The sequence below is a fragment of the Terrapene carolina genome, unplaced genomic scaffold, assembly GCF_002925995.2.
Source record: "Terrapene carolina triunguis isolate 2854851 unplaced genomic scaffold, T_m_triunguis-2.0 Scaffold85, whole genome shotgun sequence".
In the NCBI taxonomy this organism is placed as follows: domain Eukaryota; kingdom Metazoa; phylum Chordata; order Testudines; family Emydidae; genus Terrapene; species Terrapene triunguis.
Genome location: NW_020664436.1, coordinates 19781620 through 19808557, shown reverse-complemented (window position 1 = coordinate 19808557; position 26938 = coordinate 19781620). Strand labels below are relative to the sequence as shown.

The window sequence follows — 26938 nt, the reverse complement described above, 5'->3', positions numbered from 1 at the left end:
GCCCTGCAGTCTGAGCCCCGTTAACCTGAGACTTGATGCCACCAGTTTTTCTTTGCAATATGAGATATCAAAGCAGCGTAAGGAGCATGTTCCCCTAATTTGAGACAGTAAGCCCAACAGTAATCATCACCTATAATTTGAGACATTGAATGTATGCTTCTGATTTGGGGTTCACTTATTGTTCCCCTTCCTTTTTCTTCAAAAAACAAAAAGGAAACCATTGGCTTGATCCATAGGAGCTGTAGGTTCTCAGCACCTTTGAAAGCCATGTTATATGTACATGCACAATAAAAACAAGTCATATCCAAACCAAGATCTAAAGGTGTTACTCATTCAGAACAGTAGCTTAGATTTCAGGAGGGTTCCTACGCCTGAAGTGGCTTCTCTGTGCATTTCTGAGACTAGTTGTTCTTGTTTTTCTGTGCTTGTTCATCATTATATGTGAGCTTGACCAGTAGTCAGCTTATGAGCTTGCTAGAATTCACGTCTCTGTGCTATTCTGCATATATGTTGGATTTTCATCATAGTATATGTGTATATTGAATACATAATGTTTGTGTCCCCGCAGAACAAATTAACAATGGATATCTAATCGTATCTCATAGCTTATTAATGTTTTCTCTTGAAAAGATAGAAACACATTATATATATGCACGTGCGTGTGTACACATGCATAGACTCACTCACTCACTCTATATCAGGGGTTCTCAAACTTCATTGCACTGTGACCCCCTTCTGATAACAAAAATTACTACATGACCCCAGGAGGGGGGACCAAAGCCTGAACCCGCCTGAGTCCCACCACCCTAGGTTGGGGCTGGGGTGGGGTAGCAAAGCCCGAGCCCCACCGCCTTGGGCCGGGGAGTGGCAAAGCCGTAGACCCAGGGCTTCAGCCCAAGGCAGGGAGCCTGTAACCTGAGCCCCAACGCTTTGGCTCTGGGCAGTGCGATTCGGGCTTCAGCTTCAGCCCCAGGCCACAGCAAGTCTAAGCCAGCCCTGGCATCCCCATTAAAATGGGGTCCTGATCCACAGTTTGAGAACTGCTGCTCTATATCTATGAGCTCAGCTTTTTGGAAAGCACTAATTATGACTCATTTCCAGTGAGGAAAATCTAGTCTTTGGATCAGGCAGAATAATCTTCAATATACATACTGTACCCTTCTTCTTGCTATGAGAAAAACATCTGGTGTTTAACTGGTTCTAATTTTTGCTTTCATGCAGGATGACCCTCTAAGAAATATTAACCTTGCAATGGAAATTGCAGAAAAACATCTGGATATCCCTAAGATGCTGGATGCAGAAGGTGGGAGCTAAAATTTATTATGTACCTTGAATAAGAAGTAGGAGGTAAAACCTGTCACCTTGTACATAATTTTTTTCAAGATTGTTTATACATGAATCATCACAATGATGCCTCTTTCTTATGGTTCCTTTTCAAATTATTCCTCCTTTTTAGTTTCTTGTGTGCTGGAGAATTTCACACTTTTTTGTTTTGTTAAATATTATTATTTATTATTTGTATTGCAGTAGCACTGAGGGTCCCAATCTTAGATCAGGATCCCATTGTGCTAGGAGTTATACAAACAGAACAAAAAGACAGTCCCTGCCCCAAAGAGCTTAAAAGCTAACTGTAACACAAGGTGGTGCACAGATGTTAACAGTTTAAAAACACATGAACATTGTATACTGCTGAAATCAAGACTTTAAAAGGAGAACTATAGCTAATATAGTCCTTCCCAAATATACAGCTGGTAACATGTGCCACCCATGCTGGAAGCTGAAGTTGAGGAAATTACTGTTGTTTAAAACAACAACAACAAAACTTTATTTGTATTTTTTCCGAACGATCAGTTTTAATCATTAGTCCCATACCTGAGTCCTTTAAAAAGACTTCAGAGTCTTTCTATAAACAATATTAATATGATGTTAAAGTAACTCTTGGAGCTAACTAATCTTCTGTAGTTTGGGCATGCATGGAACCAAAATATGAAAATTTGCTACTTTAAATATATTAATTCTGATCTGGTATCTTGTCAGTTGACTGGTCTCAAAGGGTGGAATGTTCCCAAGCACTCAGTCTTGGCCTGCCTGCTCCCATTGAAATAAATGGCAGTAGAGTTAGTACTGGGTGCTTTTGAAAACCCCACCTAAATCACTCAGTGATTTCTAGCATTGATTTCATGTTTCCAAATTCATTCTCTCTTTGTTCCTGGAAATCTGACTCCTGTTTTAAGCAACACCTTGTCCTTCTTACTGTAAACTAAGATGCAAGGTAATTATTCAACATATCTACCATCTCCTTATTCATAGATATGAATGTCCATTACCATTTTCCTTTTTGTTCAGCTTCCTTAAATATTGTATTCCATATCCTGCCATTTTACACCTTAAAAGAAAAAAGATACTTTATTAGAATAATCATTAATATGTGAAATCATCCAAATGTGTGCTGTCCGCTTTTATTTCAATTTTCAGATTCTTTTAATATATCCTTTTCAAAAGTTCATTCTTAACCCCTGTAAAATAAAAGAAACTGATGCTGAATTATGAAATATATTGATTATTATGTTATAAAATCCTACAGCTAACTTTAGAAATTTTATCTGCTTTCCCTGGTCATCTCTCCAACCCTACTACGGGCATTTTTGCATTGGTGCTAATGCCATTCAAAAAGCCTCTTCACTGATAATCAGTATGAAGTGCTTGGTCACGTTCTGCCCTTATCTGTTGTAGAGTGTTAAAGAGACCATCATTGTCAATATGCCCAAACTTCAGTCATATCCTAACTGGCATTCTAGTTATTTTCTCCCATAATAATGAAAAACCCATCAGCCTTCCAAGATAAGAGGCTAAACTCTGTTATGATTTATGTTGAGGTTAACTGAAAATAGAATCTGGCTCAAAGGATGCAAAACTGTTAAAAATCAAAGCTTTTCTGAGTGCTAGATTTATTCTGGATCACAGTAGCACATGTATGCCTGTTTTGCAGGTTTTGGATATAGTTCAATACTCTGCTACTCGTGAGAACATAGAGCAGGGCAGGCAGAATATAGGGACACAGTTTTAACATGCTTTACATGCACTTCTATATCCATAACTAAGTTACTAGGCCAAACTCTACTTAAATTCACACATGGTTAACTCTGGAGTAAGTCTAGTGACTTAAATGAAGTTACTCTGGATTTACGTAAGTGTAAATGAAAGCAGAATTGATCCCAGGAGGTCTGCGTCTGCCAGCCTTCCCCAATAGCTCTTGAAAATTGGATCTTGTACAAAACAGTGCAGTGTGGCAATGCTATTTCTGTACATCCTAGATATTCGGATATTTTAAACATTTCAAGTAGAGCAATTCGTTCATTTATTGATTCCTAAAGTCTGATCAGCATTGATATGGTGAATGAAAGCAAGCGGAATGACCTTGAGTTTTGTTGTTGTTGTTTTTTTAAATCCTTGCAGCATGTGAGGTGGAATCATCATCAGATGGAAGTATATCGCCATTAGACTATCTGAGCAGTTAACCTTCTTCTTTCTACACAGATGTAGTAAACACTGCCAGCCCTGATGAAAGAGCCATTATGACTTATGTTTCCTGTTACTACCATGCATTTGCGGGTGCTCAGAAGGTGAGGTTGTAAAAGATGGATCAGATCTCGCCCTTCACCTTCTGTGGGATTTTTTTAGCGTTTTTTCTCTTCTGATCTTTCCCCCGCTAGTTACTAGGGGAGCACCCTAGAGCTGAGCAAGACCTCATTTCCTTTTGCCTAATTTTCTCTGTGCACTACTGTCTCTGTATAGTCAATAGAAGTTTAGCCATTTGTTTGTTTTCCAGAAACATATTTTTCTGTATCTTTACTAGTAGTATCAAGTAGGATCTCAACAGTTGGTTACTGAACTGGATAGCAGACATACTTCCCTCTAATTGAAACCTCTGTGCATTGACTTGAATCAACGTTTAAAGAGCAAGATGAAAATAACAAACTCAGACGGAAAAAAGAGATCCTAACAGCAGTCATATTAACTCCACCACCATGCCAGAGACCCTGGATATTATTCATGCTGTAGATGTCAAAAATATAGCAGAATCTCAGAAAATACATCCCAGTTTTATGTTTTCAGGATTTTTTTTAAGTGTTAGCATTTTAATGTATGTACAAATGCACAGCAGCATAAGACATTTATTATATGTGATGCAGACACAAATATCATATACAGACATCTAGGTAGAAATCTGGAATTGTATCTCAGCAAATAGAAGCAAAAAAATAAATACAGTAGAATCTCAGAGTTAGGAACACCAGAGTTAGAAACTGATCGGTCAATCACACACCTCATTTGGAACTGGAAGTACGCAATCAGGCAGCAGAGACAAAAAAATCAAAAAGCAAATACTGTACAGTACGGTACTGTGTTAAACGTAAACTACTAAAAAATAAAGGGAAGTTTAAAAAAAAAGATTTGACAAGGTAAGGAAACTATTTCTGTGTTTGTTTCATTTCAATTAAGATGGTTAAAAGCAGCATTTTTCTTCTGCACAGTAAAGTTTCAAAGCTGTATTAAGTCAATGTTCAGCTGTAAACTTTTGAAAGAACCACCATAACAATTTGTTCAGAGTTATGAATATTTCAGAGTTATGAACAACCTCCATTCCCCAGGTGTTCATAACTCTGAGGTTCTACTGTAAAGAGAAACTCAGAATTGGACACAGTTCAAGTGTCACATGCTCACTCTAGGAATACTGATATATAGTATTAAAAAGCTAACAGATGCTTTTGCAAGCTTGAGCTACTCTTCTGTAGAGAGGTTCTTCCCAGGTCAAAAGAGCTAAAATTCTGTGAGTTATCTAGCTTGTCTTTTACATATCTTAGTTGACAGGGCAGATTTTAAATTGTTAAATGTGAGCCCAATCCTGCAGCCTTTACTGTTGTGAGTAATCCTTATGCACGCAGGTGGTCTCACTGAAGTTAATGGGCTTACTCCTGTGAGTTACAGTGCATGAATAAGGGTGCAAGATCCAGCCTTCCGCAAAGAAAAAAAATTCCACTTCATTGTCTGCAAGACCTCAGTTTGAGTTTCAGCATATTGATTTTTTTTCCCCTGTCAGCACCAATAAATCTCACACACAGTTTATTCCAGCTTTGTCTCCAGAGTACAGAGCTGTGGGCCAGCACCTGCATAGCATACAGAAAACAAGGCAGGGTAACAACCATTTTGTGCTTCTCTTTGTTCAGCCTGCTTTCTACTCCTCTATTTTTGTTTTGTTTTGTTTTCTTTCCTTTCCTCCCCCGCTTCCTTTTGTAGATATTGTGAACACTCCCAAACCTGATGAAAGAGCTATCATGACTTATGTTTCCTGCTTCTACCATGCTTTTGCTGGAGCAGAGCAGGTATTAATCAATGGTCCCTTTGAGTTGCTGTGCTTTTTGGTTGGTTGTTTCACATTTCCATGGGATTTTTTCACCTGAATATAGATCTTTGTGGTTTTAATTAACATTCCCAGGTATTATTTGAATGTGAATGCTTGTTTTTAACTAACTTCTGATCCTGATTCAGTTAAAAGCCCTGTAGCAAATTGGATTTTTTTTTTGGTTCCAAAAGGCATTACCATTGACATCTCTATTTTGAGGGTCTTCAGTGGTTATAAAAGGCTATTTTCAGGAAAAGTAAGTTTAGCGAGACCTTGTTTTGCATATGGACCTCAGGCCTAGTTGATGCACAACTTTCCTTGCAGGAGCAGATCTCAGGTGCACAATCAGAATAAATATGCAATATTCAATTGACTCATTAGAATTACTCCAGATTTACACTTGCATAGAAGAGCAGACTTTGACCAGTTGTGTACACTCTGGCTGTTATAAATGCAAATGACTTGTAGAAACTGTGTGAACTGGGCTCTTAATTTGCTTGGGTCCTCTTTTGCATGTTCCTAACAAACCTAATAGATTTCTAGTATGATTTTTTTAACCTAATACCATAACCTGAACAATAGTCTACGTCACTTTCAGAGTAAAGATTTATTAAATGACCCTAACATTAGTGTGAAACTACCTCCTATAAAATAAGGCTTTAACATTTAACAGAATGAATTCTGTGTTGATTTATACTCTATGCAACACACTGAAGTTAGTAGAGTTTTACAGGGAGACTCACTGCAGAATTTGTCCGAATAACTCTGAGAAGGGCGAACTTACATATGAGTCATGAGCACTAACCAACAGTGATGAGAAATGCAATTTTTATTTTCAGCAGTCACATTCAGCTTACTCAAAATTTGTATCTGCTTGTGAACATGATGACAACTATGTCCTGTTTGTTTTCTGTATTTTACAGGCTGAGACTGCAGCTAACAGGATATGTAAAGTGCTTGCTGTGAACCAAGAAAATGAAAAGTTGATGGAAGAATATGAAAGGCTAGCAAGTGAGGTAAAGGCTAGCAAGTGAGGTTCATAGAACACGGATGATGATAAATTCAGTGCATTATTTACAATGAAAATAAAGCAAAATTAAAGTCACATACAGCTCACAGTCATCTTTATCAGAGGGGAAGGATGTTCCAGTGGCTGGAGCATTCGCTTAGAAATTGGAAGAGCCAGGCTTGATTCCTTTCTCCATTACAGGCTTCCTGAGCAACATTGAACAAGTCACATAGCCTCTCTCTGTCTCAGTTCCCCATCTGGAAAATGAGGATAATAGCGCAGGGGTGTTGTGAGGATAGACACATTAGTGAGGCACTCAGATACTGTGGTAATGGAGGCCATCGAAGTACCAGAGAGAGAGAGAGAGATCTTTGAGGGTTTATACATTATAACTGCTTGCACAAATAAGGAATCTTAAATTCACTTACTGTTTTCCATAATTCTAGTTTAAAAAAAGTTTCTTTCCCCTCAGCCAAAAATAGTAACATGATAGATAAATACAAACACATCTTTAAGTGATAAAAATAAGATGTTTAAGTATAAAGTGGTCCATAAGGATTTTATTTCAAACTGAAATATGAGGGTATAAAGTCTGAGATATTTCACAGGCAGGCCAGAGAAAGGTATTTTTTAAGGTGTATCATAATGCATCCCTGCATCTCTGGAAGGGCTGAGACTCAGGAGATCAGAGTTTTCAACTCTGCCACATGCTTTGTGTGTGATCTGAGGCAAGCCACTCGGTTCCCCATTTGGAAAAGGGGGATAATGATCCTTTGCCGGATAAATTCAATAATATTGTGAGGCTCTCAGATACTGCAGTGAAATTACCTACCTAGAAAGAGAAACAGATTATAACTGTGCACTGAATTTGAAATGTGAATTTTATCAGATAAACTACAGCAACTTTTTGTTTGTTAATTGAATTAATGTTGTTTTTTTTGTCTTTCCCAAGTCTTTTACTGATTAGATTACAATGGACTCTTATCATAAGGTTTTCTGTTTTAAAACTACATGTGATATTAGTTAGTTTCCTGAATATATTGTAGACATTCTGGGTCAGATCCTGCAGTCCTTTCTTGGCAAATGGGAAATTTGCCTGAATAAGGACAGCAGGGTTTGGCCCATGCTAATAATGCACACCTTGCAATAACATACGGAGTTCCCTAGATACCAAAATAGCTTTGTAGAGAAACATGCTGTATTGGTACTAACCGTTTTTTTGTGTGGAGTTTTGTAAGTGACGAGTCAGATACTTGGTGTCTGCACTCCTTCCATGGCCTTGACTACTTGAGTCACTAAGGCCAAGATTTTTAAAAGTAGCTGGTGATTTGGGGTAACTCAGGTTTTGGGTACCCAACTTGAGATACCTTGAAGGGACCCGATTTTCAAAAAGCCAAGTGCTCAACACCTTCAAAAAATCAGGGCCCTTTAGGGTGTCTCAAATTAGGCATAAATTGAGGTCTGCAAAATTACTAGTCATTTTTGAAAATCTTGTGCTTAGTTGTCACTAAGTCATTGACTTTGGCAATGACACTCTTGTTAAAGAAAAGACACTGGAGTCTGTACATTCAGGATTATCGGTTTCTTTTTTTTGGTTCCATTTTCCATTCCTTTGGATTTTAATTGTTTGTTTGTGTCTGCACGTGATAGCTTTTAGAATGGATTCGTCGCACGATCCCTTGGCTGGAAGACAAAACGCCCGAGAAAACAATGCAGGCCATGCAGAAGAAGCTAGAGGACTTCCGAGACTACCGCCGCAAGCACAAGCCTCCCAAAGTCCAGGAAAAATGTCAACTGGAGATCAATTTCAACACCTTGCAGACAAAACTGAGGATCAGCAATAGGCCAGCTTTCATGCCATCAGAGGGGAAAATGGTTTCAGTAAGTAAAAATGGTTTCAGTAAAACGGGCCCAGTCTCTTTTCTTCTTTCACCTGAAATGCTCAGTAATATGTGAATAGATGGGATCCAATTATTATTCCAAAACATCTTCACTCATTTCAACTTGCAACATCTAGTTCTCAAGTATCAGCGGTGCTAAATCAACAATACTTATTTTATTCAGTACTTCATTCTAGGACCATTTCTTCCTACCAGTGGTCCTTCCTCTTTTTAAGGCTGCCTCCACTTCAGTAATTCTTCTCTAGCCATGAGAGTGAGACACAAATCCCTCTTTTGGAACATGATCAGTACTGCTTTGTTGAAGGAGCTAAATTGTGTGATTGTGTTTGAAGCATACTACTATTGATTTCATTTGGAGTTTTCTTCAATGCAGGACCTCGGAATTTGGCCCAGGATTGGCCCTGGCACAGTTTCAGTACCTTTTTCAGCTTCAGTTTTCAGTCGATTGTTCTTAATTGAATGGAGCCTTATAATCTGTGAAGACAAACAATAGTTCCTCCAAATTAACTCTCAGCTCTTGATTAGAGTTTTGGAGTCATGAGCTTTGAGTGTTTTAAGTGTTGAATATAGCCAACAAATGTGCTGTAATCTTGTTTTTAAGCTGTTCAGGTTTTATAAACAGGCAGTACTGTTAGCTGAAAAATCTATCTGGCTCACAAAATATCATAGATCCTGGCAGTACTGGCTATAAATGGTGCCTTTGTGCATCTGTAAAAGCTCAAAATATTCTGCAAAGACCACACAACAGGCATCAAGCTTTTTTTACATCAGCCTTGTACGTAGACCAGAAAGCTTAATGACATCGTGTTCCAGCGAAAGTGCACACTGGATTGCTTTTGATATTAGCTGTTCCATCACTGTCAGCTTCTAAGACCAAAACATTTTTATTTTGATAATGGATGCACAAAACAGTACACTTTAAGGATATTATAAATCACCTTCACTGAAATTACAAGATACAGTATAAAATATGCATGGAGGCAGTGGATAGATAACTGCTTTGCATGGACAATAACATTTTGTACACATTGTTTCCAGTTTGCACTCACCTACACATATTTTGTCTGGTGTAGTTTAGGTGCCTATTTCTGAAAAATTTGGACCTAAATTTCCATTTCTGGAGCAAGACTGTAAATTCTTGTAGAGTTCACAAATTTGGGCAAAGTCAGAGGAGATACAGAGTAATGATTAAAATCTCATTCCCTCATTCATCCCCAAACTTCTCATAGGATATTGCTGGCGCTTGGCAGAGACTTGAACAAGCTGAGAAGGGCTATGAGGAATGGTTGCTGAATGAAATACGAAGACTGGAACGACTTGAACATCTGGCTGAGAAATTTAGACAGAAGGCTTCTACTCATGAAACCTGGGCATATGGTAAGCAGACCTTGGTTAAAGTGTTTCAGATAAATCTATCTGTAAATCAGTACTGGGTATTTACAAACCAAAACCAGTTATTGAATAATTTGGACAGTTGTATAAACCTAAAACTAACAACAATTACTCTGGAAGCTTTCTAGCCTTTTCCCCTACACTCATCATCTTAACCTTTTGGCCACGTGGTTAATGAGATTTATCTTTCAACTACATTGGCTGACCATTCAATAGAGAAATAAGTTGAAATCCTGTTACCGGTTTTTAAGATCCACAGAACAATGTCATGCTTCTGGTTTAATGTATCATCCAGCATTTTTGCGAAGATTGCATCATGGTTTCATTTGCATATCCAGTTCTTGTGACCAACCAGTCAGAGCTACAGTAAGTCCAGGAAAGAATCTAGGTAAAAGGCAGATTTCAGCAGAGTGATTTTACAGCAGCAAAGACAAAAGCATCCTTCCACTTTAAGGATGACACATAAATACAACCAGGATTTGTTCCAGCCAAGTCCCAAAACTAGTTATATTAAATTGTGGCTCTCCTTAGCCAAGTTCAACAAACAACATCCTACAGTTTAGCTTACCTCCCCAGAATTTCAGGGAGAAGATGGGAATGAAAAACCTGGCTTGCTTTGATGTGGACACAGCAGCGAAATGAGGACAGACACTTGCATGGAATTAAGCGGAAGGCCACAGCTTTTATTAAACTTTAGCACAGGGGGAGGGGTGCTACTGCTAGTCCAACCCCACCATAATTTAAAACAGCTGAGGGGCTGCTCTCGCACACAGCACTGCTATAAGGTCTCTTTCAGGACCTTACCACAGTAGAGAATCTACGTAATACAGCTCTACCCCACCATGCTCCTAGTTTGCCTCCACCAGGCCCTTCACACTCCCACCACAGCCCCTGTGCTGGCTGTTTCAAACCAGAGTCAAGCCCATAGTGAGCTGGTTAGAAGCACCCAAATCAGTAAATGGCTGCCAAGTAAATGCCAGAAGTGAAGCTGTGATAATTCTGAAAGCCACTTTACTGAGCATGTGCTACTCTGACTACGTGTTGTAGCTCTGACACAGGGAAAAATTATACATGACAGATACAGGAGAATATATAGCAAGAGAAATAATGGTCCCCTCTGGCCTTAAAATCTAGGAAATAGTATGTGGTGAACTGAAGCTAAAGTGGCTGTCTATGAATTCAGTTGTCTCTCCTAATGGTAAGAGTTCCTGATGAGTGAGAGGTAATCTTTCAGTTTCCCATTTTATTTGCTTGCTTTTGTAACCTTTGGTAAGTTAGGAAGGGTCGTAAGGATTTGGCATTTTCTGTTTAAAAACCAAGAGTGTTTGAAAAGGCTGCCACATATCTCAGCCTTTTGTGGAGGTTTTGGGCATGAGGCCAAAGTGAATAATGGATTGAAGGCAAAATTTCAAAGAAGATAAAGTATTGTTAACATAACTTACATTGAACATAGTGGTCTGATTGCTGGCTACATAAGCCAGGTCTTCACTAGAAAAGGTTTGCCAGTGTAGCCATGCCAGCCACCCCGCCCAGTGCTGGCATAAAATTGTTTTTGGCGTATAACTTATACCAGTTCCCTGAGCAAAATAAGATATACCAGAAAAAGGACTTTTATGCTGGTATAACTGTATCTATAGTAGGGCCTCTTTTGGTACAGAAATGTCTCAAAAAATTATACCCCTAGCCAACATTGCTATATTGGCAAAAGTTTTGAGTGTGGGTCAGAATTGTGTGAGGTTTGTGAGGGCATAATCATAGTTTTTCTTTCCACCCTTTTTTTCCTTGGTGGTTTTTTAAAAAGAAACTAAACAAAATTATTGGACTTTTTAGGGGAATGGTTGCTTTTTGCCTCCATCCCTTTCTTCTTTTGTGTCCCTTTCTCACACTCTTTTTTTGTTTTTTGTTTTTCTACTCTCCTCCTCTTTCAACAACAACTAAACAGCAACAACAAGACCAAAAGTTTCAAAATTCATACACATCCACAGACAGTGAGAATAAATTGCAGTTCAATGCTAGGTGTGAAAAAGGCCATTGAAGTGCTTGTCAGTACCTGAAAGATAAAGAACCGAAAAATAGAGTTACCAGGCCTGCCTTAAACCATCACAGATAGTGGTTCACTGAGCCAAGAATAACCAGTACATTGATCAACGTACCAGCAACCTGGATGTTTCTGCTTTATTACATCTTTGTGTTTATAAATTAAATGTTAACGAAGGGTCAGATTTGAGAACCCCATTACTTAGATTGGGAAGGAGTCACTCACCCAAGTAGTCCCACTGAAGTTAATAACTACTCGTTAAGTAACTCTTCACCAGTGCAAGTAGGGAGTTAACAATCTGGCTCTGTGTTGGAATGAGCCTGAATTACCTTGCTACTTATTCCATGTAATACAGCAATGTGTCTGTGTGAAACAGGCTGATTCCCACGTGGAAAAATCCTTTAGAAATGAACAGAAAGTAATCTTTAGACAGTCTTATGAATGATTCCATGGAACATAATAGAGAATCACATCCCAGTTATAGAATTCTATAGGATTGTTTCAGCAACCTACAAAAAAGATCTTATTACGTTCTACAGGTTTAAACAATTATTACTATATAATATTTATTGTTTCACCCTATTAAATTCCATAGGACTTTTCCAGTGAGTTGTTAATAAAGGCATTACACTAGGGATGAAATCTTAGCTCTGTTGAAGTAAATCAATGGGAGTTTTGTCATTGATTTCAGTGGGGCCAGATTTCACGCTGGGTGGGTGATACTGATCAAAGCACCACAAAGCTGGGCCCCAATTTAAATAACTGACTTGAGTGCATTTTTGTTGTAATTAATGAATTAGTAATGAATTACTGATATTTTTGTTTTTATTTTCAGGCAAAGAGCAGATCTTACTCCAGAAGGATTATGAATCTGCTTCTCTGACTGAACTCCGCGCTATGTTGAGGAAACATGAAGCTTTTGAGAGTGACTTGGCTGCCCACCAGGACAGAGTAGAACAGATCGCAGCCATTGCCCAGGAGCTGAAGTATGTTCCATTTAGAGGCATGCAGCTGCTGACATTTAACTGATAAACTCTTTCCAATGAATTCAATAGTGTCATAGGTACAATGTAAGAATTCCACAGATAGCTTCGTAAGGATATTATCTGAGCTAGTCATTGACACCTTTCCTTTTTTTTTTATTGAACTAAATATAGACGTGCAACTGAATACAATCGTTTGAGGGCAAACATTTCAAAATTGACTTAACAGTAAGCTTTTGTTTCTGTAGATCTACTGGTGGGTAAATTGTGTATCTGGCGGGGTAGGGGTGTGTGGAATTAGTCTGCCAGTTCATGTGTTCTGCTACAAGATGCTAGATGTGAAATCGTTCTCATAAAAATTATTTCTTTCATTTTACCCACGTGAGTATAATATAGATCAAGTATCGCAAGCTGATATTAAAATAATTCCTTACATTTGCATCGCTTCTCCCATCCCACAGTACTTTATATACTTAAAAAACTAATTCCTATTCCTTCTCTGTATAGCAAGTGTGTCTCGGTCTGTCTAAAGTACTTGTCAGGACCCCATTACCATAGTGTGTGAGGACTCACAATCTTTAATGTATTTATTCTCACGAGCCGTACTGTGAGGTGAGGACGTGTTGTTAGCCTCGTTTTACAGAGCAGGAACTGAGGCACACAGACACTTGCCCAAGGTCACACAGGAAATCTGTGGCAGGGTACGGACCTGAAACCAAGTCAACCAAGACCAATGCCTTAACCACTGGACCAGTACACACACACACACACAGACACACATGCATGCGCGCGCACACTCACAGAGAGAATACAAATTAGTTTAAGGATCCAGTTCAGCAGTACACATAAACACATAATACATAAATACATACACACATGCTTAATTGGAAGAGTTTGGATAGTCCCATTGAATTTAATGTTGTTATACTGGAAATCAGTGGTACTACTCCCGTGCTTAATGTTAAGCATGTGCTTAAGTGCATTGCTGATTTGCAGTATACATTTATGAAGCTAACAGAAGACAGTGTGGACTAGTGGTTAAAACAGATGTCTGTTTGGGAGTTAGGACGTTTAAGCACAGTTCCCATCCCTGTCTCTGACTCTCTGCGTCACCTGTGCCGAATCTCTTTGTCTACATAGCAACTAGACTCCTACGACTGGCCCGTGCCAACCAACTCATGCTTGCCGGGCTGTTTCATTGCTGTGTAGACTTCTGGGCTCAGGCTTCAGCCTGGGCTCTATGACTCTCCCACCTCGCAGGGTCCTAGAGCCCGGGCTCCAGCCTGAGCCCCGAGAGCCTGAGTCAGCTGGCACGGGCCAGCTCTGGGTATCTAGTTGCTGTATAGATATACCTTTTATTACCTTTCCCTGTTTTAGTTTCTTCATTTCTTTGATGGATTAAATACTTACTGCAAAAGAATATTGTGCAATTTTTTTTGAAAAGGGCTACAACTCAGAAACACCTGGGTCTTAATTCTCCACTAGCTCCAATCGTGGCTCTGTGATTCTGTAGTGCCTGGCCTCAGTCTAGAGCATCTGGGAGTCTACGCTAACTTATGTCTCTGGAGGAGGGACCTTACAGCTTTGCCATGAGCCTTCCATTCTTGTGCTGGGGCAGAGTGTGGCTAGCACAGGCACCAGTTCTGTCACCTCATCCAATGGAAGTCTCCTCTGTTTAGAAACAAATCCAAACATCCATCATCAAGTTATAAATCGCACTTTCTGAAAATGTTTTGCCTACTATTGTTAGCAGTAACACCTAAGATTACTTTAACTGGAAAAGATTATAGAAAAAGTCTATTTTTTCCAGTTTATTTAAGAGAGAATGTGTATATTTAGAGGAAAAAAGATGAAGTAATTAGTTAATGCCAAAAAGCATGAAACTTAAAAGGAAACACATATCAGTGAATTCATCAGTTGATAAAACACTTGCCTTTCTTTTCACCCTGATCTGTATGGTAATAATGACTTTCTATTGTGTAATTGTTTGTACAGTCGCTCTCAATGGCTCTCTCTAGAGACAATTTCTGAAAATGTCTAACGCTGGTTGAGCTCCACCAGTATTAGCAGCATTGAGAGCAGAGTGCGGACAGCCTGGCAATTGCCACTATTGTTTTAGAGGTGTCATTGACCTCTGTTCGGATCAGGCTAATGAACACAATCCTTAAAAGGCTGGTTGGCCATCTACACTAGGGCTCCAAACACTGTTAACATCAATTAAGTTGGACTGGTGTTAGCAACAAAGTGAGATTTTTGAATAGCATTCTTAATGCAGGCAGGGTCAGTGCTACATCCTCTAAGTCTGTGTTTTGCCAACTTGAAGGGAACATAGCCAGGTGGTTAGAATGGGGCTGGATGGGAGAGAGAACTCTGCCACTGACTTGCTGTGTCATGTTGGACAAGCTACTTGTGGCCTGATTTTCAGAGGTGATGAATCATAGAATCGTAGGATTGGAAGGGACATCGAGAGGTTAAGGAGAACAGTTTTTCTCCCTAAAAACACCCTGTTGACTTCAGAGGTGCTCTGCATTAACCTCCATGTGCTTACCTGTAAAATGGAGAAATCTCTGCCCGGTTGCGTAGGGGGGTTGTGAGACTCAATTAGTCTTAAAACCCTTGGGGGACATTGAATGAAGGGTGCTATATATAAATGCCAAGTATTAGTAGCTGCAAGCAAATGGACAGCTTCCTTTGGTTATTGATTTTAATAATTTTACCAACAGTTCCTCACAAAATTATAGAAATTAGAAGTGAAAAGTCCTAGTTCCTCTTGACAGTGATATTTTTTAGGATTGTGTAAAAATTTTCATGCTAAGAAAGGTGTAGTTGGAGCTGATCTAAAGCTCATTGAAATAAATAAGGATCTTTCTCTTGACTTCTTTGTCCATTGATCGGGTCCTTAAAAAGACCAGCATTGACTGTGCTTCAGGTCAGCACACCCTATATTTTTTGGTAGTCTGCAGTTGCTATTTTGAAGGAGAACAATTGCGGTGTGACCTTGAGCTGCACTGGTTACAGTTCAGTGTCAGCGCTGATATTTTCTGCTACAGCAGCTGAGCCCACTAAGAGCATAAAGGTTAAAGTTGTTAAAAGCTTGTTGATTGATGGTGTCTGGATAAAGGATTTGTGTGTGTGTGTGTGTGTGAGCAGGATCATTCCAGTTTGGAAGCTGTTATGCTGTCATTGTATGCCAGATTGTGAGACGACATAAATCTTGGATGGGGCACTATATAAACCTGGGGGGGGGGGAATCAGGGATTTCCCATTTAATACATTGTAAATGCTAAAAAGAATGAGACTAAATTGTGCTCTAAGGTACTATACTCATTTATGGTCCTATGCACTAATTCCAAGATCTTCACTAATCAGGATCAAAATTTCTGAATGTATTTTTTTAAAAATATTTATCTCCCCTTGTGTAAAAACTTATTTTCAGCCAGGCAAACAGCTATATTAGTCTCCAGCATAGATGGACTAGAAAGTCTTTTGCTTCTGGATACCTGGGTTCAAACTGTGTTTATGGGCACAGTTACAAAGAGGCCAGCCCTGATCCAGGAATTACTTAAGTACACGCTTAACATGGCTTCTATGGAACTACTCATGTGCTTAAAGTTAAGCACATGCTTAAGTGCTTTGCTGGATCAAAGCTACTGTCAGATCAAATTTGGCTCATTTTTACTTATAATGGTGAGAGAATCACAAAAAGCAAACAGCACAAGTAGTGCAAAAGTAAACTAGGTATTTACATTTCTTTCCTTTTTAACAATTCCCTGTAAAACGTGACTTTTTTTAAAGGAAATTTGTTTCTTAGAAGTTTATAGTGGCAGCTCCTCATGTGGGATAAATTGGCATAGCTCCACTGAAGTCATTGGAGTCACACTGAGTTATACTAGCTGAGGATCTGGCCTACTATTTTTAAACTGTAGGTGCCCCTTTAAAATTAGCGTTGATAATCTCGTTCTCTTCCCAATTTATCCATATTCCAAACATGCAACACAAACTGTCTATGCTTAATAAAAGCCCAGGAATAGGATAGCAGGGATATTGCAAGTCATGACAGGTACGTTGGAAGAGCTGTTTGGCGAAGTTAGTACAGTATCTTCCAGCACTGACCCATACCCAGTACAATTAGTCCCTAACTTTCACAAAAGTGACATTTGCCCTTATCCTAAAAAAATGAGTGACAATCAATTGGGCTAAAAATAAAATTCACAATAGTCTTAGAGGTTCCACTTGGAAAAACTTGAAGAACACTTTGTATGTATTTATGAAAAGCAGCAAAGAGTCCTGTGGCACCTTATAAACTAACAGACGTATAGGAACATGAGCTTTCGTGGGTGAATACCCACTTCTTCGTATTCACCAACGAAAGCTCATGCTCCTATACATCTGTTAGTCTATAAGGTGCCACAGGACTCTTAGTCTGGATCTGTAAAAGCAGCAAACACGGCTACCCCTTTGATACTATGTATTTATTGTGCAAAAAGATACTGATACAGAAGCTCTTGGTGCCCTGACAACTTACTAAACTCACAATCCATGTATGAACATCATCTATCAGTAGGAGTATAACATAAAAAAAATTAACTTGCAGCCAGTACATCAAAACAGCAAAATTATGTCCCATCCCACTCCACCCACAGCCCCAGACCCTCAGACCTCTCCCAAAGTCTTATTAATTAGATAGCTTTTACTGCATACCCTGAAGGTCAACAAATCTGAAATGATTTCGACCAAAGTGTGGAGCAGTTCCAGAATCAAAGGGCCCTCATGGAGAATGCCTTGCTAGCAGCTCCCTCTCCTTTATATAAATAATGTGCTTAGATGTCATATGGTTTCTCTCTAACTTTTTGATGATTAGGGCACTTTTATCAAAAAAGCTCTTAGTTTCCAACAGTTCATTGGTTCTTTGGCTGCATAGCCACTGCAAAGTGATTCTCTAACACACATACACTCTCTGTGTCCCAATGACTATAAGTATTTATCCACAGTGGAACAGTCATTAGGCCACAGAGCGAGTGAAAATGACCTGGTAGTCCAGTAGTTAGGGCACCTACCTGGTAGGTTGGAGACCCTGGGTCCAATCCCCTTACACCAGTCACTCTTTCATTATTTATCCACAGTGCAACAGCTTCAACAGGAGAGATTGAGGGTGCCCCACATCTGAATATCCCATAGCTCAGTGGTTAGAGTACTCTCCTGAGATGTGGGAGGCCTCTGTTCAAATCCTTTTGCCCTCCTCTAGTTAAGAGGGGGGAATTGAACCTGGATTTCCCACAGCCCAGACAAGTGCTCTAACCATTGGGCTAAAAGTTACAAGGTAAGCACCACTGCCTCACGCCGGATTTTGAATGGGACCCAATCCAGTAGGCAGCCTCTGAGCATGCCTATCAGTCAAGCCCCACAGGTGGCTTAGGTAGCTGAACACATGTCTTTCCTTGAGGTTCATGAATCACTCTGGAGCTTAGTTGGGAGATAGCCATCCAGATGCATAGAGGGAGGCTGCAGCGTGCATGCCAAGAAGCAGAAACATAGGTGCTGAGGGAACCTTTACACTGGAAACTTAAGTGCCGAGTGAATTTAGGTGCCTACGAGGTTCGGCGGGACTTTTGTAGATCACAGTGGAACCAAAATGGGAACTTAGGCACCTAAATCTGGGGTTTAAGCACCTAGGTATCTTTGTGGATCCCGCCCTTAGTGCCTAGATCCCACACATTATAATACCACTACACTGCCTAACTGATTGCAAGTTGACTTTTTTAGCAAGAGGAGGAAAAAGAAGAGGAGGAATAGTTACTGAGGGCCAGTGCAACATGTACACAGGTGCAGAATGTACAGTGTTTTCCTGTCTGTTTGTTCAGAAGCTATAGCAGTTTTTGTCTTCACTCTTTCCTAGTGAACTGGACTTTTACGATGCTGCAAATGTCAATGATCGATGCCAGAAGATATGTGACCAATGGGACAAACTGGGAACACTTACTCAGAAAAGAAGAGAGGCACTGGAGGTAAAATTGATATCAATAAGCAGCTCCATTTTAAAAAACGAATCCTTTGGGATTTATAACAGACATTGTTGAGTGTTAATTCCTGGAATCCAGACTGCAATAAACCCTTTCCTCGGCTCTCCATTTTAGGTTGCTGTGAGTTCATTTGCAATATAGGTTGAATTGCTCAGTAATAGACTGGATGGTGCTTTGTTTCTTAGAAGTTTATGGTGCAATTAGAAGCTATAAAGCAGCAGCAGAATGAATTTGGTCATCAAGAGTTGACTTGTAATCCCACCCTTTGGGGATTTGATGCATAGCAGTGATATAATTAGGAAGCTGTCTTGTCATATTCACTACAGCAAAACTCAGTTTGAGCAGTAGGCCAGTGGCCAGGCTCTCTGGTGATGGAGGTTCCAAAGCAGTGAGATCCAATTTACTAAAAGCCCTAGGATGTATCTTCATGGCTTCCCCTGAGATCAGTGGAAGCCACCTACATACATCTCTGGGCTCAAATGTGACATGTATGTGTTACTGCTCCGTTTCATACATGAAAGAAATTATTAACGCAGGCCATTCTTTTACAATTGGTGCAATTTAATTTGTTCATTTTATAGATCAGATTATGAGAAAATATTTAAAATGCAATAAATGGCAAAAAAAAAAAGCACTTAGGCCCTGATCCTACACAGTCTTATGCACATTCTTCAGTTTACATAAGTTTAACATGAAAATAATTTTAATGTGAGTAGTCTCACTGATTTCAGTGGCATCTTTTAAGATATCTCAGGTTGGGCAGCCAGCAAATAAGGCGTCCAAAATCATCAGTCACTTTTGAAAATGTATGCCCAAGGTAACTGGGACACTACCTGTATGTGCATAGAATTAGCTTTCACCTTGGTAACAATGAATTTGTTTGTGTGCATTTACTGGATTTAACAGAGGACAGAGAAATTGCTGGAAACAATTGATCAGCTTCACCTGGAGTTTGCCAAGAGAGCTGCTCCATTCAACAACTGGATGGAAGGTGCTATGGAAGACCTACAGGACATGTTTATTGTTCATAGCATAGAGGAAATTCAGGTAAATGGTAGTATGTTTTTGGTTTGCCATCCTCAGGAAGTCAAGAAAGGGAAGCCTTCCCTCTCACTGAATGGACATTGTCAACATGTGTAGGTGAAAACATATCCTGCCTATAAGCTATCTTTCTGACAGAGAATGTCCTTTCCCACTCATCTATGAGCATAAAAGTGATAACCTATAAGCAGACATGGCCTTTTAAGGCAGTTGGCTGCAGTACTTCTCCCCTTGGAAGGAGCCATTAGCCAGAGATAAGAAGGCAGGCAAACCATGTGGAAAGCAGAACTTGGGAACACAGTGTCTCTGCATTTCTCATTATATGGCGCTTGGCGGTTGTTTGGGGCTCTGCGACACTAGCTAGGTGGGATTGGTGGCCTTGAGTAGTCACAGTGTATGGGATTTGGCCCAGAACAGTCATATCTGACTGCACTAATGTTAACCTAATAATAAAGGCAACTTTGTGGAACCTGACACTTTACTTGTGTGTCTCATTAAAGGCAAGGCATAATTTACATTTCCACCCACTTTAAGACCACTTTATATTACCAGATTAGTGTATAAAGGTCTTAGTATAAATGAGAATCAGGCTGTTCATTGTGCATAGTTGGCTTGTTGTGAAAGTAATTAAAGGAATTAATTTTGTCATTTGTTCAGTTGCACTCAACATTAGTGGTATATTTGTGCAGTTGTATTTAAACGGATGCTCTCAAGTATTTAGGCCCAGATGCTGCATCATGATCCGCTAGGGCAGACCCCTTTGCCTATGCGGAGTCACACTGGCTTCATTGAGACTCCATATGGACAGAGGGCTCCAGGTGAGAGCATTCCAAAGAAGTGTCAGGGCTCTAATTACTTTTTTCTTTTAAACAGGGCGAGGTTAGGGTGAGTAGAAAACTTGTCAATTTTTTTAAATTTAGTGGGGAAAAGGAAAGGGGATAATATTCACTTGCAGTATTGGAAACCCAAATAGCACAGTATTGAAAAACATCAAAAGAAGCATGAAAAACAAAGTGAAACTTATCTGTCTGGTTTTACTATTCAGAGTGAGTGAAGTGCAACACAGTATGAAAATTAAATTGGTTTTTTTCATTTGCATTCTTAATATCATATGTTGTTAGAAACACAGGTAAAGAAACATTTTTCAGAAATGAATCATTTTCATCTTCACATTCTCTCTTAAATACTTCAAAAACAGCAAAATATGGTCTGCTACCCCAAAAATCACCTTATTGCAAGTTCTGTCTTTTTTGAGGTGATCCTATAGGTGAAATTCTGTCTCCACTGGAATTTTGCCATTGACTTCCATAGGGTCAGGGTTTCACCCCATGTGTACAATGTATTTGGGGAGGAAATACAATTATTTAGCTCAGGCCCTCAAGATCATAGAACTGACACTACAACAAAAATCCTTATTCTTTCCCCCTTTATTTCTGATTCCAGAGTTTAATCACTGCCCATGATCAGTTTAAAGCCACTCTGCCAGAGGCAGACGGTGAGAGACAGGCTATCCTGTCGATCCAGAATGAAGTTGAGAAGGTTATTCAGAGTTACAACATCAGAATAAGTGCAAGCAATCCTTACAGCACCATCACTATGGATGAAATCCGTGCCAAGTGGGATAAGGTATTGTATGCTAAAGGTGGAAATGACATTGCAGGAATAATGTTTTGGTTGTATGAATGATAAGAACAGAGACCCACACTGACTCTCCAGAAGTTGTCATGAATTACTAAAAAGAAAAAAAAAGTCTAATATCTGGGCTGATTCAGCAGCATTCACTCAGGCAAAACTCTCCCTGCAATCAATGAGTAAAAACAGGAACAGCCCCATAATGAAAGCTCTTTCTTAAAAATCTTGGCTAGTCTGGACAGCAGAAAGGTATGTCAACATAAAATTAGGCTATTGGCTAGAAGAAGCTTGGTTGTCATTATGGCTAGTGTAGAAAAAAAGCCTACCTATGTATTATGGAGAAACGTAGTACGGACGGATATTGAAAAAAATACAAAATGACAGTTACAGCCACATTTAACATTTTAAACCAGTTTCAACTCAATATTTAGTAGGTCTGTGGGGTAACTGATGTAGAACTGCAAGGAAAATTTGGGCCCAGTGTTAGTTTCTATGATATATTTAAAACATTTTAAATGTTTTTCATGGGGTTATATTAATTTTAATTATACAGTAGCATTACAGTTCCCTGAATTGCAACTGGTCTCCCCAGTCACATGACTATATAATTAATGACTGAAAATACACAGGTCAGGGAACCAGTTGTGCTCCCATTGAAGCTTTTAGAACTGCATTGTGGAGCTGGCCCAATACATCTCATTTGAATCTACCTTCATGGCTTTGCTTGAATGTAATGTTGTGTGTCAATTACTGTTTAAAGCTAAGTGAAACGAATAGAGAATTGAATATGCTTAAAATAGCCTGTATTTTTTTTTTCAACAGGAAAAACAGTGTAGTAACTAGATCAAGGTTAAAAAGTCTTAAATTTAAATCTAGTCAGAAATTAGATTTTCTTTTCCTTAAAAGTCAGTCTTTCTGGTCACACTTCCAGCCTGACTGGTTTCAAAATGCTCAAGCGTATGCCCAGAAAGATATTGGAGCAAATAATTAAGCAATCAGTTAGCAAACACCTTTAGAAGATAATAAGGTGATAAGTAACAGTCAGCATGGATTTGTCAAGAACAAATCATATCAAACCAACCTAATAGCTTGCTTTTAACAGAGCAAAGAGGCCCCGTGGAAGAGGGGAAGCGGTAGATGTGGTATATCTTGACTTTAGGCTTTTGATACTGTCTCACATGACCATCTCCTAAACAAACTAGGGAAATACAACCTAGATGGAGCTACTATAAGGTGGGTGCATACCTGGTTAAAAACCATTCCCAGAGAGTAGTTATCAGTGGTTCACAGTCAAGCTGGAAGGGCATGGCTTCACCTCAGTGAGTATTTATTTTGTGGGTCAATAATGCTTAATATTCACTAAAAAAGAAGTCAGTACCTGTTGTTTCATTGTACAGCACATCTCTTCATTTCAATAGTTCTAGTACCTAAAGAACCATACAAAAATTCAAGTAAGAAATACAGAACAGGCCACATGTAAACATTAGTTGAAACAGTCAAAGACTCCACAAAGTTTGCTCATGATTGAAAGCAAATAAGCATTTCAGGTAATGAAATAAACCTGCTCACTAAATAGCGCTAGGGGATGACAGAGGAAGCGGGGGAAACTGAGGTTAGGAAACCATCAGTCTATGCTACATTATTTTTACAAGTATGATCTAATCTTATCTACTCACATCAACCCTCATTTCTTTTGTGCACGGGCAGGTGAAACAACTTGTGCCCATGAGGGATCAATGTTTGCAGGAGGAGCTAGCCCGTCAGCATGCTAATGAACGTCTGCGTCGCCAATTTGCTGCTCAGGCCAATGTCGTTGGGCCATGGATCCAGACCAAGATGGAGGCGAGTATCACTGAGGCATCAAGAGGAGGCTGTTGAATAGAACACATATCATTTTTCTCAGAATACTCCCTGCTGTACACACAGAACATCAGTGGCCTTCAGTGCCCTGCACCAGCACTCCAACATTAATGTAATCAAGTCTTTTAAAGAAGGGTTCTAAAATAATCAGAGCTTATAAAAGCAAATAAAAACCTGTCTAACAAGGTGAAATCATTTTGGAATAGGTTTTTGAGAAGTGAATGGGGACATTAGAGAGGTGATTTTCAAAGGCACACAGAACAGATAGGCACCTGAGTCACATTAACAGTCCATGGGAGCTGGACCTTTGAAATCCTCTCCTAGATTATGAATATTAGTTTGGTTGTGTTCTTTCTATAGAAATACCATTGTCCCAATGTTGTCCTGAGATATGAGTGTGCAACAGACAACATTCTCTAGTTTGGAGGGAGTTTTGATTGCCACTGATTCTTAGTATAAAAAGGTTATGTTTTCCATGTAAATGTGTGGCAAACTAACAAACCTGGAGTTTAGATTGTTTTGTTTCTTTTTGTGTGACAGGAAATTGCCCGCAGCTCTATTGAGTTGACAGGGACCTTGGAGGACCAGATGAATCAACTGAAGCAGCATGAACACAATATCATCAACTACAAAACCAATATTGACAAATTGGAAGGAGACCATCAGCTTATACAAGAAGCCCTGGTGTTTGATAACAAGCACACAAGTTATACTATGGAGGTACTTATGAATTCAGTTCTGTGCTCTTAGGTTCATGTATCCACTTCCCCCAGTCTGAGGGAGTTGTAACAGAGGAAAGAATTTGGCAGACTTCCTAGTTTATTTGCAGCAGAAGATATACATTACTAAGGCTCCGTTTGTCTCGGCCGTAACTCCTGTGACAAAACCATGACTTTTGGTCTTTATTATGAAGCCTTATGGCCTTTGTCACCTGGTCAGCTGCTGCTGAGAAAGACCCCGGTCCTGGATGGAGCTGATTGCAAGATCAGAGCATAAAACTCCTTTATACATTTTACGTTGTGGACTCTGTATATGTTCATGGAGGGTGGAACATGGATTGTTATATGGGTATGAACTGTTAAATATTATTGTTTTAATTGGAACATAAAAGATATTTATTTGATTTTCCTCTTAATTTCCTCTTAAATATAGTTTGCCACAACTTTTCCTTTTTTTTATGACTGTTGTCGCATTTTTGTCATGATAAAGCCATGTCTTTTCCCGCATGTTTGCCATGACAGATTATCAACCAAGACTCCAATCCTGTTAACACATATATATGAGTCACTTTACACACAGGAGTAGTCCCATTGAACTAAATGAGACTGCTCACATGTATAAAGTAACTCATGATTTTAAGTGTTCAAAGAGTTGGAGCCCAAGGTGGGAAAGTGACTATAACTGGAAAGCTTGGGAACCATGTTGGGTCAGCCAAATACTGTCCAGAATTAAACTGATGCTCAAAAATACAACGCTCTTGAATCCAAGTGTTGACATCTAAGCCAACATCAGACTTTATGGCTAACATGAACACTATGATCAAGAACCAATAGAGGGTATGAACAAGTATCAGTTTAGGAACTAATTTAATATTTTTTGCATGTCTGTTATACATGGACGGCGGGTGAGCACGCCCTTGGGGGAGGCTAGCCCCCAGCCCCTCCTGCTCTGCCCGAGGCCCAGCCCCTTTTGTCTCCCTCCCCTTCCGGAGCCTGGAGCACATCTCCCCACCCCCCACCCCAACGGCCACTGGCCCCCCCGAACGCCCCCAGCCCCAGTGCTGGGCAGGTGGCATGGCCAGATTGCATTCTGTCCCAACACTGAGCGGGCGGCACAGCCATATCTCATCCAACCCCAGTGCTGGGCGGGTGGGCAGGCAGCGTAATCGGAGCACCTCCAGCCCCAGCACTGGGTGGGCAGGCAGCATGGTTGGAACGCCCCCAGCCCCGGCACTGGGCATGTAGGTGGCGCAACCAGAGCGCCCGCAGCCCCAGTGTGGCCCCAGCCCGGGAGTCTTGTGCACACCGTGGCCCTCAGCCTGCCTGCCCCAGCCTCTTGGCCACAGAAGGGAACAGCAGGCAGAAGGAGGCCTGGGGGCATAGTGTGGGTGAGGCCACGCCGGCTGTTTGGGGAGGCACAGCCTCCCCCTGCCTACGATACCCACTGCCCATGCTGTTATATTTGCAGTGTACCCATAATCGTAGCATGCAGGTGGTGGCACCAAATAACAATAACAATATATAAATAATTTCAGATTGCATTGTTGGTTTCTCTCTTAGTGTCTTTGTTATCATGCTAGGAGTTCAGGTTTTCATTACCAGCCTAAAGAATCCATGTTTTCTCTCCTATAGCATATCCGTGTTGGATGGGAACTCTTACTGACCACCATTGCCCGAACTATCAATGAGATTGAGACGCAGATCCTTACAAGAGATGCCAAGGGTATCACCCAAGAACAAATGAATGAATTCAGAGCATCGTTCAATCACTTTGATAGGGTACAGTACTCCAACTTCTTTCTCATCTAACAGTTCTCCAAAAGCAAGTCAGTATAACATTGTTTCTTTGCATTCCAAATACCAGTGTCTCTTTAAAAAAAAAAAATAGGATGCACTAAAAAATTGATAGTTTTTTTGAAGTAAAAAAGCTAAAATAAAAAGAGGAGGCATATTCTTTTAAACTATAGCATTTATTATACAGATGATTTAAAGATTAATTTCTGCTCTTCAATTTTGCTGTGGAATTAAAATTCAGAGAGAATGACAGCTAATTGAGTGCTTGTAACAACCTGTTAAAATAATGCAGGAGACTGACTGGATATTTTTGTGTATGCTACAAAGTGATGTGGTCCCTTACTGTAAAGCAGTGGCCTGTTACACACTCTCAACAGCAGTTGCTGTCGCATAGTAAGGCTTGATTTCTCCTGCATTATAACAAAAAGAAAAAAAGGAAAAAATCAATAACTTTTCCCCCTAGAAATATGCTGTTCAGGGAAGCAACTCAGTAGGGGCAGCGATCATTTTCAAAGAAAATCCTTTCTATGCACAGGGATTGTGTGTTTCAGTTCCTTAGTTAGAAATGAATAAAGTAGGAAAGAAAATATCCTTATGGATGTATGTAACACGCTCTACTGGTGATTCTCAGTGCAATCAAAGAAATGAAAGAAGTAATCAAAATGCATGTGTAAAAGGTAAATAAAGAGATAGGTATGGATGCAGTAACAAAACAAAACTATTTTATGCAAACAGAGTTATTTTCATACATAAGAATAGGGATGTGAGTGACATTCCCAGTTGGAAAACTATATTCACACACAATTTTGCTGGGTAGATGCTCATACAAATCTGTCTTCAAAATCCAGTGCAAATCTTAAATACTGAAAATGGCTGCTGTAATATAGAACCAGCCTGCTCCTTCCTCCTCCTCCTCCCCTGGCTTCTTTCTGTACGAATTCCTCACCTTCTCCGTCTTACCACCTGGATTCCCTGAAAACTATCCTGGGTTCCAGAGAGCTTCACTGATTCCCAGCCTGACTCTGTTCACCCCATGCCCAATGCTAGCTCCTCCCTTTCATCTCCATCCTGATATTCCGTTTCTTAGCTCCCCAACTCCAAAGTGGCTACATGCATCTAGATTTGTACTTGGTGTATATTGGATC

General features: G+C 39.8%; 1 protein-coding gene across 3 annotated transcripts in view; it reads left to right on the top strand.

Moving 5' to 3' along the window:
- ACTN2 (actinin alpha 2) overlaps window positions 1-26938 on the top strand; it is an 88039-nt gene that overhangs the window by 48485 nt on the left and 12616 nt on the right. For 2 of the 3 annotated variants that reach the window (XM_024198470.3, XM_024198471.3), the window contains exons 7-18: window positions 1222-1303; window positions 3538-3623; window positions 6328-6420; window positions 8064-8294; window positions 9544-9691; window positions 12580-12730; window positions 18624-18732; window positions 19654-19794; window positions 21232-21414; window positions 23128-23262; window positions 23821-24000; window positions 25632-25778. In XM_024198470.3, the coding sequence (XP_024054238.1) occupies window positions 1222-1303; window positions 3538-3623; window positions 6328-6420; window positions 8064-8294; window positions 9544-9691; window positions 12580-12730; window positions 18624-18732; window positions 19654-19794; window positions 21232-21414; window positions 23128-23262; window positions 23821-24000; window positions 25632-25778 (1686 nt within the window). Of the gene's footprint in view, window positions 1-1221; window positions 1304-3537; window positions 3624-5298; window positions 5385-6327; window positions 6421-8063; window positions 8295-9543; window positions 9692-12579; window positions 12731-18623; window positions 18733-19653; window positions 19795-21231; window positions 21415-23127; window positions 23263-23820; window positions 24001-25631; window positions 25779-26938 lie in introns of all 3 variants that reach the window. The other variant, XM_024198469.3, reaches the window with a different exon arrangement.